General features: G+C 34.8%; 1 protein-coding gene across 3 annotated transcripts in view; it reads left to right on the forward strand.

Annotated features, from left to right (window-relative positions):
* ppp1r37 (protein phosphatase 1, regulatory subunit 37) overlaps positions 1 to 22,159 on the forward strand; it is a 64,820-nt gene that overhangs the window by 34,181 nt on the left and 8,480 nt on the right. For all 3 annotated transcript variants that reach the window (XM_048169231.1, XM_048169232.1, XM_048169233.1), the window contains 6 exons: positions 1,941 to 1,986; positions 8,066 to 8,166; positions 14,142 to 14,261; positions 14,345 to 14,495; positions 17,905 to 18,060; positions 18,195 to 18,307. In XM_048169231.1, the coding sequence (XP_048025188.1) occupies positions 1,941 to 1,986; positions 8,066 to 8,166; positions 14,142 to 14,261; positions 14,345 to 14,495; positions 17,905 to 18,060; positions 18,195 to 18,307 (687 nt within the window). The remainder of the gene's footprint in view (positions 1 to 1,940; positions 1,987 to 8,065; positions 8,167 to 14,141; positions 14,262 to 14,344; positions 14,496 to 17,904; positions 18,061 to 18,194; positions 18,308 to 22,159) is intronic.

Consider the following 22,159-nt stretch of genomic DNA (forward strand, 5'->3'; position numbering starts at 1 on the left):
CGCATTAGCGGATAATGAGCTGAATCACGGACTTCTGACATGGCTCTCTTTTCATACAGATTACATAAACACAGAAGGTTTGTTTTCGATTTGACTTACACGTTTTAAAACTTGACATTTCAACGTTTTTTCAGACATAAGTATAATTTTTTTATGATTAGTATTCACTAAGTTACAGTTCATTTTCTGAGAACTATCAGATTGGACTTCGTTTAGAGGGAGATGAGAGATCACGCATCAGGTTAGTTTTCTTTATTTTTCAAAAAGCACAACATTTTGTTTTTACTCTGAGTGTACACAAATAAAAGAAGACATTCTATAGTTTCAATTGATATATTACTTATGTCTCTATGACAAAAAATGACTGTCTGTTTTGCTGCAATGTGAAAAAAATCCTGCAAAATGCGCCAGCGCGTTACCCGACTCCAGAGAGGTAATGTCTTATTATGCCGCTTTCATCGTCCCTCAGATCGTCTTCAGAATCAGTGAGCGCTTGTTCATAAGCATCCGGCTTGTCGAAGAAGTACTTCAAAACATTTTCGGTGTAACGGCCACGGTTCTTCATTGAATTTTGATATCAGCTAGAGCCGGCCAGAGCGCTGCATAGTAAGTAGCCATGCTTCCCAGTATGGAAATACACACAGACATGACACGCCCCTACTGCGTGCTAGAATCTGCGAAAAACAAGCCGATTTCAACCCTTAAAATGTACGCTTTTAAATATACCAATACTGCTATCTCAAACACGGAAAGGCTTCTTCATGATCTCAACTAACAGATTCTGCAAAAAAACGAAAATCACCAATTTTGAAAAAAAAATGCTTCTTTCTCATTTTGCTCGAGAGTTGTGCTGCCGACTTGTGTCCCTGGTTTCCGTGACGGGTCACATATATATATATATATATAAGGCCATATTATGCCCTTGATTTTGTTTTTGTGCTCTACTAGAACAGGATTTCCTGCTTGAATGTTGATTATTTTCCTCATATTCTCCATTGTTGCAGCTCCTCTCTTCCCAGTCTGTCAGTAACGCTCTGTTTAGTTCCTGTCTCTATGAAGCCCCTCCTTCTAAAAAGCACAATGTGCTCTGATTGGTAGGCTGGAGCAGTGTGTTGTGATTGGTCATGCGCTTTGAACATGTTTGGGAAATGTCCCGCCCCTTTCAACACACTACTAACTAACTCAACCAGGCCCCGCCCCTTTGTTTTGAATATGAATTATTTAAATAAGGGATATTGTGAAGAAAACTCCAGACTACAATGGAGGCGTTTCAGGGAGTTCAGAAAGAGTGCGCACTGATATAGAGAATAACTCCCGCTTTTCAGACCTTTTTTTCATGCTCAAACAGCAACATTACACACTAAAGAAAGTTGAAAATGTAAAAAAAAAAGCATAATAGGACCCCTTTAATACAGTTTCCCTCCTCACCCAGTTCAAGTGCACAACACCCAAGTCTCTGATTGGTGAGTAAAAGATGACCGCAGGTGGCTTGTGTAACAGCAGAAACACAAGGCTCATTGAAGTCACATTAGAAAGCTCAGGGTCAGATGCTGTTTGCATGGCAGCGTTAAATGTCAGGTGGTGACTCTGAATGCTCTGGATATATTGCTGATCAGAGAACAGGTTTAGGGCAGCTGCCCCCTGGTGTTTCAGAGCACAGACGTCCTAGTGTTTACACAGCCTTGAAACGTATGAATTCAGCGTTTATACTGGCATACTTTCAGCTCTTAGTCTTCTAGTTCAGTGTGTATGGTAACCCTGACATGTTACTGCACACACACACACACACGTATACACACAAACTACTTTGGTAAACCACTTGTCATTGCACACACACTTTTCTGACTAGAGTTACATTAGTGATCTTGGCTGGTCACCTGCCTATCCAATAAGCATTCATCTCTTAATAGTAAACTCTTTCTTTTTATTTTTGTCCATAGGACTTAAAAGACCTGACACAGCGAAATGAGTGCCTAGACCTCAAAGGTGAGCTGAAAATGGGCTTTATCACAATGTTTGGTGTTTGGACAGTCATTGAAAGTTCAAAGAATTTTAAAATTGTGATTTCCAGTCCTGGAGTAGTCATAGAAATGTAATCTTTAGTGAATGTTAGTTTTTCTTGTTAGTCTCCTTTTTAAAATATGTCATTGGCTAAAAGATGTTCATTCTCTCTATATACTGTATACTCAATCTACTATTTTTTTTTTTTTTTTTTTTTTTTTGGTATTCAGCAAGGATGCAATACATTGATCAATTAAATACTGGTACTTTGTTAATAAAAAAAAAAAAATAATAATAATAATTCAAATACATTCTGTTTCTATTCATTAAAAAATCCTGAAAAAAATTATCATGGTTTACACAAAAATGTTTCACAATAATAATCAGAAATGTTTCTTGAGCAGCAAATCATCATATTAGAATGATTTCTGAAGGATCATGTGACACTGAAGACTGGAGTAATGATGCTGAAAATTCAGCTTTGATCACAGGAATAAATTACAGTTTACTATATATTCAGATAGAAAACTATGGAAGCTTGTTTCCGCCATGAAATAAAAATAAAAAGGTAATTGCGACTTTTTTTCACAATTCTGACTTTTTTTTTTCTCAGAATTGCATGATATAAACTCTCAATTGCATGTAATGTCCAATTATGAGGGGGAAAAAGTCTGACGTTTTTTCTCTGAATTGTGATATATAAACTCACGTTTATATCACACAATTCTGACTTTATATCTCACAATTCTGACTTTATATCATACAATTCTGACTATATCTCGCAATTCTGACTTTATATCTCGCAATTCTGACTTTACATCTCGCAATTCTGACTTTACATCTCGCAATTCTGACTTTATATCACGCAATTCTGACTTTATATCACGCAATTCTGACTATATCTCGCAATTCTGACTTTATATCACGCAATTCTGACTTTATATCACGCAATTCTGACTATATCTCGCAATTCTGACTTTATATCATACAATTCTGACTTTATATCTCGCAATTCTGACTTTATATCTCGCAATTCTGACTTTATATCACGCAATTCTGACTTTATATCACGCAATTCTGACTATATCTCACAATTCTGACTTTATATCATACAATTCTGACTATATCTCGCAATTCTGACTTTATATCACGCAATTCTGACTATATCTCGCAATTCTGACTTTATATCTCGCAATTCTGACTTTATATCATACAATTCTGACTATATCTCGCAATTCTGACTTTATATCTCGCAATTCTGACTTTATATCATGCAATTCTGACTTTATATCATACAATTCTGACTTTATATCTCGCAATTCTGACTTTATATCATACAATTCTGACTTTATATCTCGCAATTCTGACTTTATATCTCGCAATTCTGACTTTATATCTCGCAATTCTGACTTTATATCACGCAATTCTGACTTTATATCACGCAATTCTGACTTTATATCTCGCAATTCTGACTTTATATCATACAATTCTGACTTTATATCATACAATTCTGACTATATCTCGCAATTCTGACTTTATATCTCGCAATTCTGACTTTATATCATACAATTCTGACTTTATATCTCGCAATTCTGACTTTATATCTCGCAATTCTGACTTTATATCACGCAATTCTGACTATATCTCGCAATTCTGACTTTATATCATACAATTCTGACTTTATATCTCGCAATTCTGACTTTATATCATACAATTCTGACTTTATATCATACAATTCTGACTATATCTCGCAATTCTGACTATATCTCGCAATTCTGACTTTATATCTCGCAATTCTGACTTTATATCATACAATTCTGACTTTATATCTCGCAATTCTGACTTTATATCACGCAATTCTGACTTTATATCATACAATTCTGACTATATCTCGCAATTCTGACTATATCTCGCAATTCTGACTTTATATCTCGCAATTCTGACTTTATATCATACAATTCTGACTTTATATCTCGCAATTCTGACTTTATATCATACAATTCTGACTTTATATCATACAATTCTGACTATATCTCGCAATTCTGACTATATCTCGCAATTCTGACTTTATATCTCGCAATTCTGACTTTATATTATACAATTCTGACTTTATATCTCGCAATTCTGACTTTATATCTCGCAATTCTGACTTTATATCATACAATTCTGACTTTATATCATACAATTCTGACTATATCTCGCAATTCTGACTATATCTCGCAATTCTGACTTTATATCTCGCAATTCTGACTTTATATCATACAATTCTGACTTTATATCTCGCAATTCTGACTTTATATCTCGCAATTCTGACTTTATATCACGCAATTCTGACTATATCTCGCAATTCTGACTTTATATCATACAATTCTGACTTTATATCTCGCAATTCTGACTTTATATCATACAATTCTGACTTTATATCATACAATTCTGACTATATCTCGCAATTCTGACTATATCTCGCAATTCTGACTATATCTCGCAATTCTGACTTTATATCATACAATTCTGACTTTATATCTCGCAATTCTGACTTTATATCACGCAATTCTGACTTTATATCTCGCAATTCTGACTTTATATCATACAATTCTGACTTTATATCTCGCAATTCTGACTTTATATCTCGCAATTCTGACTTTATATCATACAATTCTGACTATATCTCGCAATTCTGACTATATCTCGCAATTCTGACTATATCTCGCAATTCTGACTTTATATCATACAAGTCTGACTTTATATCTCGCAATTCTGACTTTATATCATACAATTCTGACTATATCTCGCAATTCTGACTATATCTCGCAATTCTGACTTTATATCATACAATTCTGACTTTATATCTCGCAATTCTGACTGTATCTCGCAATTCTGACTTTATATCATACAATTCTGACTTTATATCTCGCAATTCTGACTTTATATCTCGCAATTCTGACTTTATATCTCGCAATTCTGACTTTATATCTCGCAATTCTGACTTTATATCATACAATTCTGACTTTATATCTCACAATTCTGACTTTATATCTCACAATTCTGACTTTATATCTCGCAATTCTGACTTTATATCACGCAATTCTGACTATATCTCGCAATTCTGACTTTATATCTCGCAATTCTGACTTTATATCATACAATTCTGACTTTATATCTCGCAATTCTGGCTTTATATCATACAATTCTGACTTTATATCTCGCAATTCTGACTTTATATCATACAATTCTGACTTTATATCATACAATTCTGACTATATCTCGCAATTCTGACTTTATATCATACAATTCTGACTTTATATCATACAATTCTGACTATATCTCGCAATTCTGACTTTATATCTCGCAATTCTGACTTTACATCACGCAATTCTGACTATATCTCGCAATTCTGACTTTATATCATACAATTCTGACTTTATATCTCGCAATTCTGACTTTATATCACGCAATTCTGACTATATCTCGCAATTCTGACTTTATATCATACAATTCTGACTTTATATCTCGCAATTCTGACTATATCTCGCAATTCTGACTATATCTCGCAATTCTGACTTTATATCATACAATTCTGACTTTATATCTCGCAATTCTGACTGTATCTCGCAATTCTGACTTTATATCATACAATTCTGACTTTATATCTCGCAATTCTGACTTTATATCTCGCAATTCTGACTTTATATCTCGCAATTCTGACTTTATATCATACAATTCTGACTTTATATCTCACAATTCTGACTTTATATCTCGCAATTCTGACTTTATATCACGCAATTCTGACTATATCTCGCAATTCTGACTTTATATCATACAATTCTGACTTTATATCATACAATTCTGACTTTATATCTCGCAATTCTGGCTTTATATCATACAATTCTGACTTTATATCTCGCAATTCTGACTTTATATCTCGCAATTCTGACTTTATATCATACAATTCTGACTTTATATCTCGCAATTCTGACTTTATATCACGCAATTCTGACTATATCTCGCAATTCTGACTTTATATCTCGCAATTCTGACTTTATATCATACAATTCTGACTTTATATCTCGCAATTCTGGCTTTATATCATACAATTCTGACTATATCTCGCAATTCTGACTTTATATCTCGCAATTCTGACTTTATATCACGCAATTCTGACTATATCTCGCAATTCTGACTATATCTCGCAATTCTGACTTTATATCTCGCAATTCTGACTTTATATCTCACATTTCTGACTTTATATCATACAATTCTGACTATATCTCGCAATTCTGACTTTATATCTCGCAATTCTGACTTTATATCATACAATTCTGACTTTATATCTCGCAATTCTGACTATATCACGCAATTCTGACTTCTGACTTTATATCTCGCAATTCTGACTTTATATCTTGCAATTCTGACTTTATATCATACAATTCTGACTTTATATCTCGCAATTCTGACTTTATATCTCGCAATTCTGACTTTATATCACGCAATTCTGACTTTATTTCTCGCAATTCTGACTTTATATCTCGCAATTCTGACTTTATATCATACAATTCTGACTTTATATCTCGCAATTCTGACTTTATATCATACAATTCTGACTATATCTCGCAATTCTGACTATATCTCGCAATTCTGACTTTATATCATACAAGTCTGACTTTATATCTCGCAATTCTGACTTTATATCATACAATTCTGACTATATCTCGCAATTCTGACTATATCTCGCAATTCTGACTTTATATCTCGCAATTCTGACTGTATCTCGCAATTCTGACTTTATATCTCTCAATTCTGACTTTATATCATACAATTCTGACTTTATATCTCGCAATTCTGACTTTATATCTCGCAATTCTGACTTTATATCATACAATTCTGACTTTATATCTCACAATTCTGACTTTATATCTCACAATTCTGACTTTATATCTCACAATTCTGACTTTATATCTCACAATTCTGACTTTATATCTCGCAATTCTGACTTTTATATCATACAATTCTGACTTTATATCTCGCAATTCTGACTTTATATCTCACAATTCTGACTTTATATCATACAATTCTGACTTTATATCTCACAATTCTGACTTTATATCTCACAATTCTGACTTTATATCTCGCAATTCTGACTTTATATCTCGCAATTCTGACTTTATATCATACAATTCTGACTATCTCGCAATTCTGACTTTATATCATACAATTCTGACTTTATATCATGCAATTCTGACTTTATATCACGCAATTCTGACTTTATATCATACAATTCTGACTATATCTCGCAATTCTGACTTTATATCATACAATTCTGACTTTATATCACGCAATTCTGACTTTATATCACGCAATTCTGACTTTATATCTTGCAATTCTGACTTTATATCTCGCAATTCTGATTTTATATCTCTCAATTCTAGCTTTATATCATGCAGTTCTGAGAAAAAAAGTCAGAATTGTAAGATATAAACTCGCAATTACCATATTTTTTTCCATCTGATGGCGGAAACAAGCTTACATAGAAAACAGTGCTTTTAAATTGTAATAATATATCACAATATTACTGTTTTTACTGTATTTTTATTCAAATAAATGCAACTTGGTGAGCAGAAATGACTTCTTTAGAAAATTATTAAAAAATCTTACAGAACCCAAACTTTTGGATGATATATCTATGAAATCTCAATCCAGTATACTTTGTAATTACAGTTCATGCATTATAAACAGCTAGAAAAGGTCATGGAAATGAAATGGATCCTGTATGTCACACGTTTTCTTACATTCTCTCACACACCCCCTCTGTTGACTTCAACATGTTAAGACTGGTTTGTATGCTTGTTTCGTTTGTGTAGTTAATGGGTGTGTGTTCATAGACAAGCTGATCTCATCCTCCTAATGATTCAACTTTACTGTAAATAATAAAGTAACAGAAACATCATGAGTGTAAGATTAGCCATGTGTTTGGCTTTGATCTGTGTTTTTACAATATAAAATTATATAAAGAGCCATATCAGTGAAAAGTTGAAAGTAATATCTCTCTTTTGTGTTATTCTCGTAGGAGAGAAGCTGGACTATAAATCGTGTGAATCTCTGGAGGAGATCTTTAAGAGGGTTCAGTTTAAAGTAGTAGATCTGGAACAGACCAACTTGGACGAGGACGTGAGTGCTGCTCTTTTTTACCCCATTGAGTTTTTACCAATCTCATGCTGACTAGCTCTCTGACTGCAGAGTCATTTTGTTCTCTTTCCATCTTTAAAACTGCCTGAGCTTCTGTAATGGCTTGTTCAGTGCTCTGATTTCATATATCAGTGTTGTTACTCAATCAAAATGTTCACCACCGCTCTATTAGCATCTAATTAGAGGCTAAGCAGCCACAGTTGTGTGTTTGGTCGAGGCACGTGTGTCTGTGTGTGGACTGGTCTGATATAGATTGTGTTTGTCCAACATAAACACAGATATTAGGAGCTCTGGATTCAGTCTATTTCTAATAGGTTACTTAAGGCCGCTCCTGGACTCCACGTACTGTGCTTTGAGTTAACACATTAATTTTGCCATAAGTCATAAGTTGGGTGGATCTCTCAGCGTCTTCCATATATATAAACACACTCACTTACTCCTCAAATACTTAAGGGAGATGTGTCATGGGAAACTGGTTTTATTAATTCGTTTATTTATTTGCTATTGTGAAATAAAATAAACTGTGTGTGTAGAAATACATATTCTAATCATCACAATAAATATTTGTATTATTATTATATACAGTCTTGGTCAAAAGTATACATACCCCTTTCAAAATCTGCAAAATGTTAATTATTTTAACAAAATAAGAGGGATCATTACAAACCTCACATCATAAAACAAAAAAACTGTTGTGGATCATCCAGGTAGCCACACAGTGTAATGGGGTTATTTTAATAAATTCAGCTATATTATTTTGTCTTGTGGACTATATGTAAACATCCTTTATGAAAAAAAAATATCTTATTCAGGACAGTGCTAAATAAAAAAAAAATAACATGCATTTTGTATGATCCCTCTTATTTTGTTAAAATAATTAACACGCGCACACACATATATAAATAAGCTGATTTGAAACAATGTGTAGTCAACAGCACTATATAAATAAATGTGCATTTATTTATTTATATTTATCTGTTGACATTTGTCTGCATTATTATTATTTTTCTTCTTGCTCTAGTCTTAACTGCTGGTCTGGGATCAGTTTTTCCTGATTCAAATCTAACTTTTCTTTAAGTGTTGTTGGATGTTTGATTAGCCATGGCACGTTTTTGTCCCACTGCTGCACCTCTTTAAACTCTCAGCACTGTAATCGGCATGTTTTTTGTTTTCCTGTGTCTATAAGCATTCGCTGTGCTCCTAATCTTCCTTGCCTTTAAACCCTCTCTTATGAACTGGTTTGTTTGTTTGTTTTTTTGGGTCCTCCAGAAACATTGAGCCCTGTCACGCCTCCTCTGTGAGAACTCTTGTATGCAGACTTTGTGTTTAAAGCGTGTGAGAGTGTGTGTTCATTAAAATAAGATGTTATTACTTTACCTACTTCTCATCCGTTACGTACCTTAGGCTTTGGGAATTTTTGGTTAGGAGTATGTGGGGATGTAACATTAAAAAGAAGTAAATCTCAAAATGGAAGTGCGGCTGTGAAAGAGGAGGATATAGATGATTCAAATTACAAGGTTTGTTTTTCCAAGTGCAGTGCCAAGTGAAAAGGTGAGAACTCAATATTTACAGTATTTACAATCAACGAATAAGAACAATACAACGACAAGACAAAGTGGAAGGCGAGAGCTTGAGAAGTGCTAAACAAAAGAAATAAATAGAACAAAACCACCTCTGACTGATTTTAACAAAGCAAGCTGACTAAGAAAAGAAAATGTATAAAATAAAAGTCTTCTCTCTACTTTCCATGCAAACCAAACGAATAGGGGGTTGGCACTCACTCCTAAGTGTCTAATACAGCGAGACATCCTGTCATGTGACATACTTAGCTGCTCACTCCTTCACAGCCTCACATAAAAATATAAAACATGATGAGACTTGAGAGGAGAGACAGAACAAATGCAAGTTGGTCAAAGTTTACATTCTACATCCACTAATTTAACATAGAGCTTTCACTCGAGTATAGTGGTTTTTAAAACAGGAAGTTGCAAGGTGATTGGCATCATGGACCGAGACATAATTTTCCATAATGAATGACTGGTCTTCCAATGGGATCTGTAACACAGGGCCGTAACCACCCACTAATTAGAAATGTTTAGTGATCAACCGATATTGATTTATTTTATTTTTTTTTAAGAACAGATACCGATAATTTGTTTATGTGCCCGATAACCGATATGCAGAACCGATATTCATTTACTGTTATACTTCTGTTTTTGACACGATTACAACACCACTGAACTGAACAAACCATTTTATTTATAACAATCACTCCCTCCTTGCATAGAAAACAAAGCAAAATTTATTTATACACCAAAAAATTCTTAATTTGAATCTTCATATTACAAAACAATTTTATTTATAAAAAGCATCAGCAGCAACACTAATGTTAACAATAAGCAAAATAAATGTAGAATGTCTGTTTTCAAATGGAGAAAATAAAGACGAGTTATATCAACTTTGCAGAAATGTAATACTTCATTTTAAACTACAGTTTTAGTGGATTTATAAGCTGTTTAATAGGCTAAAGAGTGAAGAATAATTTGCTGGATAATGTTAAATAACTGAATAATATTCTCTGGAATATTAGAATATAACAAACAAAACATTGTATTTTATTGCATTTCTCAACTGATATGTTATAACAGAATTATTAATAATGTTTTTTGCCATTCTAGATTATGAAATATCTGCTGTTTATCTGCATTTACACAGAACTATTCTTAAACTGCGTTCGCTCGCAGAGATAATAAATAAGTTGTATTTACTTGGATGTTTATTAGCAAATTAATGGTTATATAGTAAATAATTATATAATTACAGTGTTTTAAACAAGTTAATCTTGTTAAAAGTTATATGCGTTGGCCATGGAGCATTTCCTGAGCATCAACCCGCTGAGTGAACAAATGCAGACGACTTCACGAGACTAATAATGAGCACAGACAACAGAGAGAGAATTAAATTCAGCACTTTTATTTCCAACATGTGCTCATTCATGGCTGTATTATTTAATTCATGCAAAGTTACATCTTTATTGAGACAAGTGACTCTGTGAGCTTGTCTCTATTTCTTAGAGCCAAGCTGCATAAACTAGCTACATTTCAGGCATTTATGTAACACATTTAATTTGTGCATTAATGGCTGTTATGTTAAATAAAGTTTACTAATTACAGCAAAGCATATTTTAAAGTATACTTTAGCTGTGCACGCCGTTGTCTGGCGATCCTGCGCACAATTCTCAAAACACCCACAAGATGGCGGCATTTATCGGTAAATCCAATATTACAAAACCGATATCCGATTATGGTAAAATGCTTAAATATCGGGGAAAATATCGGTAAATCGATATATATACGATCTCTAGAAATGTTAGGATGGAAAAAAAGATTTAAAATTTACATTTTTAGTCTGATCTGCCTCAGCGATATAACAGCGCTTGTCATTGTCAAAATTATAGAGATGGCCAATCAAATCAAAGTAGGCGGGGTTTACGTTCTCTTTTGACTCACGCACACACAGAATGCGTCAATCTATTGCTTAATGCCGTTGCAGAGATTCTGTTCTTTCCAATGAAATCACAAAACAAAATGAACACACATGTGTCCATGCTCTTGATATACAATCATTTATGAACATCTTTGATTTCAATAAGGAAAAAAAAAAAACATGCAAGGGCGGATTAGAACCTGGAACCTCTGACACGGTTAACAAAAATTCTACCACCAGACCACTAGGGAATTTGAATGATAACAGCAGATCTGTGTATGTATTCACTAAAGTGAAGAATCTCGGGACTACCAATATTTAATGCAAATATTATTTGGTTCCAAAATAATTATAGAATTAGAGGCCTTACATCAGACTAACACACACCCACGCATATTAATCAGTGCACTAGCATACGTAACAATCTTAATAATTTATAAATAATAGGATTCTAAAATTTTATTTGAATAAATTATATCCCTTTTAAAATGGTCAGAAGGAGCTGTTTAAGTATTTTCTTTTTGACAGTTTACACATACTCATACATATTGTTGAAATTTTTAATTTAAAACTATGAAAAAAAAAATGTTATATGGATTTTCATGTAAATTTTTGTTTCCACATGTTAGCTAAAATAGCACTTGTCAGTCATTTTCTCTGCTTGTTTGATTTTAGTGTATTATTATTACAGTGTATGTGTATTGCCTTTTGTGTGTGTGTCTGTCTTTTCTTTCATCTGTCCCATCACAAGTGTTAGATGTGCTCTCTCTCTCTCTCTGCTCTACATTGTGTCCATCAAGTGAATATTTCAGATGTTGTGTCTCGGCTTGTCTGAGGTCGCTGTGTTAAAAGTGAATGACTTGTGCAGTTCAGAGGATAGTGTGTAAATCTGTAGTGTAAAGATGTTGGAAACAAAACCATATTTTCTCTGGAGATCATTGCATGTACAAACATGCAGGCTAATTCTCAGCACTTACAGCATCATGTGGGACATAGTCTGGGCTTTTATCCAGAACTAATCGTCATCATCACATTTATTTAAATATTACCGTATAGTAAAATTACAATTACTGAAGGATCATGTGACACTGAAGACTGGAGTAATGATGCTGAAATTTCAGCTTTGATCTCAGGAATAAATATATTCCAATAGAAAACAGTTATTTTAAATTGTAGTAATTTTTCACAATATAACTGATTTTCCTGTGTTTTAATACAAAAAAATAGTCTTTTTGAGTGTAAAAGACTTGTTTCAAAAACAAAACAAAAAAAATCGTAATTATTCCAAACTTTTGTGTATGTGGGTCAATGACGTGATGGGTCCTTTTTTTTTTTTTTTTTTTGTCCCAAGACCTTATAATAAAGTAGGTAAAATGTATGTCCAAAGTATGCAAGGTAGTACAACTAGATCTCTATTATATTTTACTACATATAAAGGTATTTTAAAGAATTGTGTGACAAGTGTCACAAGGTCATTCGGTTTAACCGCCCAAAGGCCAATACAGCCATTTCATTTGTGATTAAAATATCTTAAAATGTAATAAATGTATATATTTTTTTTTATTCTGGCATGATTTTATAACATCATATATCAACATAGTGCAAAATGGTATTAAAATGGTCTAGAAGTCGTTGCTTTGTTATGAGAAAGAATGTCCGTAAAAATGAAATTCATTGATGTCATTTGGAGTAACCAATATAAAGGAACCATTTTGGATCAAGTCATGTGGTCAGTATCATGTGACAGGATGTGACATCATTCGGACATCTGTAAAGGACCACATGGTTGTGAAACAAAGTAACTCTCTCTTAACTATTTGAAAAATTCATATTTTCTCTTGATCATACGCATGTCCCAAAACATCAGCTCATTCGATACAACCGCTATAAAACATGGAAAATGTTGTAATATTTTAAAAACTTGTACTAAATATAAAATGTTTGATTGTCCTTTTGCTAGCTAGCTAGATATCAGCCTGTTAGCATTGTTTGGAAATATCGTCTTTCGGTATAACCAAAAGTGTCATTCGGTAAAACCAAAATTTTGGTTAAACCGAATGATGTTTTTGGTGACAAATTTTGTCTATCTTGTAAAAAATGACAAAAGCAGTGTTAAAAACCACAATCTCATTGTTAACACTTAATAAATCTTCAAAATTAATTTTAAAAACTTTATTCATCAATGGCCCATGTACTATGGTAATATGTGTTTTAATAATGTTTAATAATATTTTTATATATGTTGCCTTGGCAGTAAGGGCAGAGACGTTTTTCCCTCATCAGTCTCTGAACAGGTGCAGCAGGTTGTTGTCATGGTAACTCAGGTTGTCTGCATGTGTTTGTGTTTTTTGCAGACGTCCCTTTCAAAATCTCCTTCTCCAGAATAAACAAAAAAGACTGCTATTAATTTGTTCTCTTTTGTCTGAAATGCATAATAAAAAAATAAGAGTGTCTCTCTTTCTGCCTCTCAGGGAGCATCAGCTTTGTTCGATATGATAGAGTACTATGAATCCGCCACTCATCTCAACATCTCCAGCAACAAGCACATCGGCACCCGCGGCTGGCAGGCCGCCGCACACATGATGAGGAAGGTGAGGCTGTGACTGACACTCATTTCACACTTGTTAGGAACAGTTGATGTGCTCATCTTTATCTGTCTGTGTGTCTCATCCAGACGAGCTCTCTGCAGTACCTGGACGCCCGTAACACCCCACTCTTGGACCATTCGGCTCCGTTCGTGGCCAGAGCGCTGCGGATCAGCGGCAGCCTGGCGGTCTTGCACCTGGAGAACGCCGGCATCTCAGGACGACCGCTTATGCTGCTGGGTAATGAATGGGAAAACCAATGATGGGGAACACAGTGGACATTAACCCTTTAAAGCCTACTGTATCGTATGAACTTCTGAGGTTTTTAAATTATAAACATGATTAAAACTTTGCTGAAAACTTGCAGTAGACATGCCTTCTGTTATCCAATTGATAGTTTAGCATGTAAAAGGGCTTTTAGTATAATTGTAAAAATGTCCTCCTTCAGGTTCTGGTTCACATTTTCTGTGAAATCTTTACTATTTTTAGTAAATGTAAAAATAGCTTTTATATTGTTAATATTTCAAGATGAACACAACTTGGGTTTATTTGATTATCCATACACCGTTTGTTAAAATGTGAGTATCAAATATGTTTTATATGGATATATTTCTCAACTACAGAGCTTTGATCGTAAAACTAAGCATTTAAATGCGTCTTACTAAGACATATTATTGGCAGATATATAGTGATGACTGAAATTTTATATGAATTTTATTTTAAGTAGTCCGCTGTACTGTTATTAAGATCTCATTGATTTACATTACAAGCATTACATCAGAATTTCATCTTACTTTTTGGCCATATAAATATCAGCATCTGCAACAAATTGCATATTTTGCTTCGTTTGTACCTCTATATAAAAGTTATGAAATATTGATCAAATTGAGATGGAAAAAAAAGGCTGATGTCTTGAAAAAGCCTGAAAAATCATGATTCATTAACTGCAAGCCTTTTTATTCGCTGCGAGAGTTTTCCTCGTTCGTTTTGGTGAATGTTTACATGCCTCCTCAAGCAAAGCTGGCTGATCGCATTATAAAACATCCGGACTCTGTTATTATCATTCCCGGGGACTTTAATAGGGCAAACCTGAGCCGTGAACTACTTAAATACAGGCAGCACATTACATGGCCCACCAGAAACAGAAACATACTCGACCACTGCTACACCACAATAAAGGACGCATACGGTATCACTCAGTTCCCAGAGCAGTTTTATCGATTATCGTGATATTGTGACATCCTACAGCAATTTCTGTGAGGGTATGTGCGTTCCTACCAGGACTTAAAATATAATAATGATAAACCATGGTTCACTACAAAACTCAAACAGCGATGCCTACAGAAGTGGAGACTAAGTCTTGTATAAACAGGCCAAGTAATATTTTTGCTGTTGTTTAAAAAAAACTTTGCTAGATATACTTACAAACCTAATTAAAAAAGTTGGGACACTGTACAAATTGTGAATAAAAACAGAATGCAATGATGTGGAAGTTTCAAATTTCAATATTTTATTCAGAATACAACATAGATGACATATCAAAAGTTTAAACTGAGAAAATGTTTCATTTTAAGGGAAAAATAAGTTAATTTTAAATTTCATGGCATCAACACATCTCCAAAAAGTTGGACAAGGCCATGTTTACCACTGTGTGGCATCCCCTCTTCTTTTTATAACAGTCTGCAAACGTCTGGGGACTGAGGAGACAAGTTGCTCAAGTTTAGGAATAGGAATGTTGTCCCATTCTTGTCTAATACAGGCTTCTAGTTGCTCAACTGTCTTAGGTCTTCTTTGTCGCATCTTCCTCTTTATGATGTGCCAAATGTTTTCTATGGGTGAAATATCTGGACTGCAGGCTGGCCATTTCAGTACCCGGATCCTTCTTCTACGCAGCCATGATGTTGTAATTGATGCAGTATGTGGTCTGGCATTGTCATGTTGGAAAATGCAAGGTCTTCCGTGAAAGAGACGACATCTGGATGGGAGCATATGCTGTTCTAGAACTTGGATATACCTTTCAGCATTGATGGTGCCTTTCCAGATGTGTAAGCTGCCCATGCCACACGCCCTCATGCAACCCCATACCATCAGAGATGCAGGCTTCTGAACTGAGCGCTGATAACAGCTTGGGTTATCCTTGTCTTCTTTAGTCCGGATGACATGGCGTCCCAGTTTTCCAAAAAGAACTTCAAATTTTGATTCGTCTGACCACAGAACAGTTTTTCACTTTGCCACAGTCCATTTTAAATGAGCCTTGGCCCAGAGAAAACGCCTGCGCTTCTGGATCATGTTTAGATATGGCTTCTTTTTTGACCTATTTGACCTTTTTTGAGTTTCAGCCGGCAACGGCGAATGGCACGGTGGATTGTGTTCACCGTCAATGTTTTCTGGAAGTATTCCTGAGCCCATGTTGTGATTTCCATTACAGTAGCATTCCTGTATGTGATGCAGCGCCGTCTAAGGGCCCGAAGATCACGGGCATCCAGTATGGTTTTCCGGCCTTGACCCTTACACACAGAGATTGTTCCAGATTCTCTGAATCTTTGGATGATATTATGCACTGTAAATGATGATAACTTCAAACTCTTTGCAATTTTTCTCTGAGAAGCTCCTTTCTGATATTGCTCCACTATTTTTCACCGCAGCATTGGGGGAATTGGTGATCCTCTGCCCATCTTGACTTCTGAGAGAGACTGCCACTCTGAGAGGCTCTTTTTATACCCAATCAAGTTGCCAATTGACCTAATAAGTTGCAAATTGGTCCTCCAGCTGTTCCTTATGTACATTTAACTTTTCCGGCCTCTTATTGCTACCTGTCCCAACTTTTTTGGAATGTGTAGTTCTCAAGAAATCCAAAATGAGCCAATATTTGGCATGACATTTCAAAATGTCTCACTCTCAACATTTGATATGTTATCTATATTCTATTGTGAATAAAATATAAGTTTATGAGATTTGTAAATTATTGCATTCCTTTTTTATTCACAATTTGTACAGTGTCCCAACTTTGTACAATGTGAACATCTCTGCATCTATCATAAATGTTAAATGTCTTGTATAAACAGGCCAAAAACACACTGACAAAAGAGAAAAGAGTAGCTAAGAGAAGCTACTCTGAAAAGCTGAAAAAACAGTTTTCATTTAACGATCCTGCATCAGTGTGGAAAAGACATCACCAATTATAAGACATCGTCATCTCAGTCTGCTGGGAATCAACAACTGGCCAATGATCTGAATGAGTTCTGTTGTCATTTTGACTGTAGTTCTCTCAGCCGGCGATTCAGATCACGGCACTAGAACATCTAGGCAGAGGAACAGCTTCTTCCCACGGGCCATCTCCCTCTTGAGCAGTTAAATGCCTCCCAAGGCCACTGTTTAGTGCAATATCTTGTCAATTCACTTTTATTTATTATCCATAATACTGTTAATGGTAAATGTGTTCATATCTGTAAATATGCCTATTCTGTGTTTTTATACTTTTCATATTTTATTCTAGAATTGTATTATGTATCTTCATTTACCGAGAAAAAATAATTGTGTGTGCAAGCACACTTGGCAATAAAGCTCTGATTCTGATTTATAGAGTTAACAATTTTTACACAAATGAATGAAGCAACTAAAAGGCAACTTGTTTCCTGTGTGTGTGCAGCCACGGCACTGAAGATGAACATGAACCTCAGAGAGCTGTATTTGGCAGACAATAAGTTGAATGGTCTGCAGGATTCGGCTCAGTTGGGGAATCTGCTGAAGTTCAACTACAACATCCAGATTCTGGACCTGAGAAACAATCACATACTAGACTCAGGTCTGACCTCATCCTCTCTCTGTATCTCCTCTTGGTCTCCTCCTTCAGAAATGTTTGTACTTGTCGTTCAACCAACTAGCACACTTTAGCTCTTTGTGTTCTCTCGATATATTTGCTTTTCCTTGTTTCCTCAGGGCTGGCGTATATATGTGAGGGTCTCAAGGAGCAGAGGAAGGGTTTGGTCACTCTGGTGCTCTGGAACAACCAGCTCACACACAATGGCATGGGCTACCTGACCGCCGCTTTGGTAAACATCCACACAATTACGTCACAAAAGTTTCCATGAACAATTCCACATACTTCTACATCTTCAGGGCTTATTCACACCAAGAGCAACACAACAAACCAAAATGTATTTTGTCCCAAAATTCACACCAAGCTCTACACAAATTTGTAAAGCTGAAAGAAATAGGTTACACTTTTATTGTAAGCTGTCCTTTTTAGTGAATTATACAATGAACTATGGAGTAATCTTAATTAACAGCGTTCTAACTATAGGTTTAGGGTTTGGTTTGGGGTTAGTTACTTGTAATTATGCATGATTTATCATTTTTTACCAAAGACACTAAAATAAAGTGTTACCAAAATAGAACTGAATAAAACTATTAATTTCTTAAAAAATAAAAAACAATACATTGTTAAATATTTAAAATATTACTGTTTTACTGTATTTTGATCAAATAAATGCAGTCTTGGTGAGTATATAAGACTTATTTCAAAAACATTACAAAATCCAAACTTTTTTGGTGATGTAAATGCAACAAAACAATAGCCCCTCATGCCTTCTCGTTAAATGACTAACAATACAGCACGTCCACCGCAAACAGATGAGAATGAGATTGAGGAGAGCTCGTCCCCATTCAGTCAGATGGTCATTATGGAGATTGAGAGGATGCTGTGCATGTTGGCAGCTGCTGACCATGCAACGCTTGTGTTTATGTGTGTCCTGGCATCTTTTTGTTAATTAAAGACTAAAGACACACACACACACATTCTCACAGCCTTGTGTGTAATGCACTGCGGTGTGTATGCCTTCTGAACAGGCTGTGTGGTTTATAAACAGTCTGAGCGTACATCCATACACTGTACTGCAAAAATACAGTATTTGGTAACACTTTACTTGAAGGGGTGTGCATAAGACTGACATGACACCTTCATAATTATGACATGAATATGTAGGAGGTTTTATGCATGTTTATGACAACTGTCATTAAGTGTCATTTGCTCAATTATGTCATTTTTAATGCAAAGATGACATTGTTTGAGATGTCCGAGTTATGACAACTTGACATAAACCAATACATCATAACCTGTCAGTGTCTTTGTCATGACAACTTGACATTATTTAGCTTTATGGGTTAACATTACATTAAACTGTCATGTGGTTGGTTTTGACAATGGCTGTCATGAGGCCATTATAATAGTGTCATAAATATGTATCTTGACCTCAAGTACAGTGGTACAAATTGAACTTGTCATTAAAATGTCATTAAGTGACAATACTCTGACAAATAATTTTATAACAGCGTCATGAATATTTTTCATTTCATTTTTTTTTTTTAAGTTTCCTCCAACAGAAAGTCCGATAATAGACCATTTCAAACTTCTTAAAAAAATGACACTGTTAAAAAATAATGGTAACACTTTATTTTAGGGTCTTTTAACTAGTTGCTTATTATTTATAGCATGCATATTACTAGAATATTGACTATTTATTAATAATTATTAAGCACATATTAATGCCTTATTCTGCATGACCTTATTCTAGATTCTTAATCCTACCCAATACCTAAACTTAACAATTAACTATATTTAGAAGCAGTAAATTAGGAGTTTATTGACAGAAAAGTCATAGTTAATAGTTTATATATGTAAGTAGTTTAAGTTTGATAATTACTCTGCCATGTTTATGACGGGTTATGTTGTCTTGGTAATGTCAAGTTGTCATGACAAAGACACTGACAGGTTATGATGTATTGGTTTATGTCAAGTTGTCATAACACAGACATCACAAACAATGTAATCTTTGCATTAAAAATGACATAATTGAGTGAATGACATTTAATGACAGTTGTCATAAACATGCATAAAACCTCTTTCATATTCATGACACGTGTCATGTCATGATTATGAAGGTGTCATGTCAGTCTTATGCACACCCCTTCAAGTAAAGTGTTACCCAGTATTTCCTATTCCATCCCTAGGAAAGCTTGTTTCTGCAATGGAATAAAAAAAAAAAAAAAGGTGTCTGCGACTTTCTCACAATTCTAAATTTTTTCTCACAATTTTGAGTTTATATCTCGTAATTTGAAACTTTTTCTTTGGAATTCTAAGTTTATATTGCAATTTTGAACTTCTTTTTTCAGAAATGAGTATATATCTCATTTTTAAACTTTTTTTTTTTTGAATTCTGAGTTTACAGGTGCTGGTCATATAATTAGAATATCATCAAAAAGTTGATTTATTTCACTAATTCCATTCAAAAAGTGAAACTTGTATATTATATTCATTCATTACACACAGACTGATATATTTCAAATGTTTATTTCTTTTAATTTTGATGATTATAACTGACAACTAAGGAAAATCCCAAATTCGGTATCTTAGAAAATTAGAATATTACTTAAGACCAATACAAAGAAAGGATTTTTAGAAATCTTGGCCAACTGAAAAGTATGAAGATGAAAAGTATGAGCATGTACAGCACTCAATACTTAGTTGGGGCTCCTTTTGCCTGAATTACTGCAGCAATGCGGTGTGGCATGGAGTCGATCAGTCTGTGGCACTGCTCAGGTGTTATGAGAGCCCAGGTTGCTCTTGCATCTTCCTCTTCACAATACCCCATAGATTTTCGTAGATTTTCTATGGGATTAAGGTCAGGCGAGTTTGCTGGCCAATTAGGAACAGGGATACCATGGTCCTTAAACCAGGTACTGGTAGCTTTGGCACTGTGTGCAGGTGCCAAATCCTGTTGGAAAATGAAATCTGCATCTCCATAAAGCTGGTCAGCAACAGGAAGCATGAAGCGCTCTTCCTGGTATACGGCTGCGTTGACCTTGGACCTCAGAAAACACAGTGGACCAACACCAGCAGATGACATGGCACCCCAAACCATCACTGACTGTGGAAACTTTACACTGGACCTCAAGCAACGTGGATTGTGTGCCTCTCCTCTCTTCCTCCAGACTCTGGGCCCTGATTTCCAAAGGAAATGCAAAAATTACTTTCATCAGAGAACATAACTTTGGACCACTCAGCAGCAGTCCAGTCCTTTTTGTCTTTGACTCCAGCTGCTGCTGTCTGTTGTTCAAGAGTGGCTTGACACAAGGAATGCGACAGCTGAAACCCATGTCTTGCATACGTCTGTGCGTAGTGGTTCTTGAAGCACTGACTCCAGCTGCAGTCCACTCTTTATGAATCTCCCCCACATTTTTGAATGGGTTTTGTTTCACAATCCTCTCCAGGGTGCAGTTATCCCTATTGCTTGTACACTTCTTTCTACCACATCTTTTTTTTCCCTTCGCCTCTCTATTAATGTGCTTGGACACAGAGCTCTGTGAACAGCCATCCTCTTTTGCAATGACCTTTTGTGTCTTGCCCTCCTTGTGCAAGGTGTCAATGGTCGTCTTTTGGACAACTGTCAAGTCAGCAGTCTTCCCCATGATTGTGTAGCCTACAGAACTAGACTGAGAGACCATTTAAAGGCCTTTGCAGGTGTTTTGAGTTAATTAGCTGATTAAAGTGTGGCACCAGGTGTCTTCAATATTGAACCTTTTCACAATATTCTAATTTTCTGAGATACTGAATTTGGGATTTTCCTTAGTTGTCAGTTATAATCATCAAAATTAAAAGAAATAAACATTTGAAATATATCAGTCTGTGTGTAATGAATGAATATAATATACAAGTTTCATTTTTTGAATGGAATTAGTGAAATAAACTTTTTGATGATATTCTAATTATATGACCAGCACCTGTACATCTCGCAATTATGAACTTTTTTTTCAGAATTCTGAGTTTATATCTTGCAATTTTGAACTTCTCAAATCTCAGTTTATATCGCAATTTTTTTTGGAATGTCGAGTTCACATCTCAATTT

The sequence above is a fragment of the Megalobrama amblycephala genome, linkage group LG19 (assembly GCF_018812025.1).
Source record: "Megalobrama amblycephala isolate DHTTF-2021 linkage group LG19, ASM1881202v1, whole genome shotgun sequence".
Taxonomy (NCBI): Eukaryota; Metazoa; Chordata; class Actinopteri; order Cypriniformes; family Xenocyprididae; genus Megalobrama; species Megalobrama amblycephala.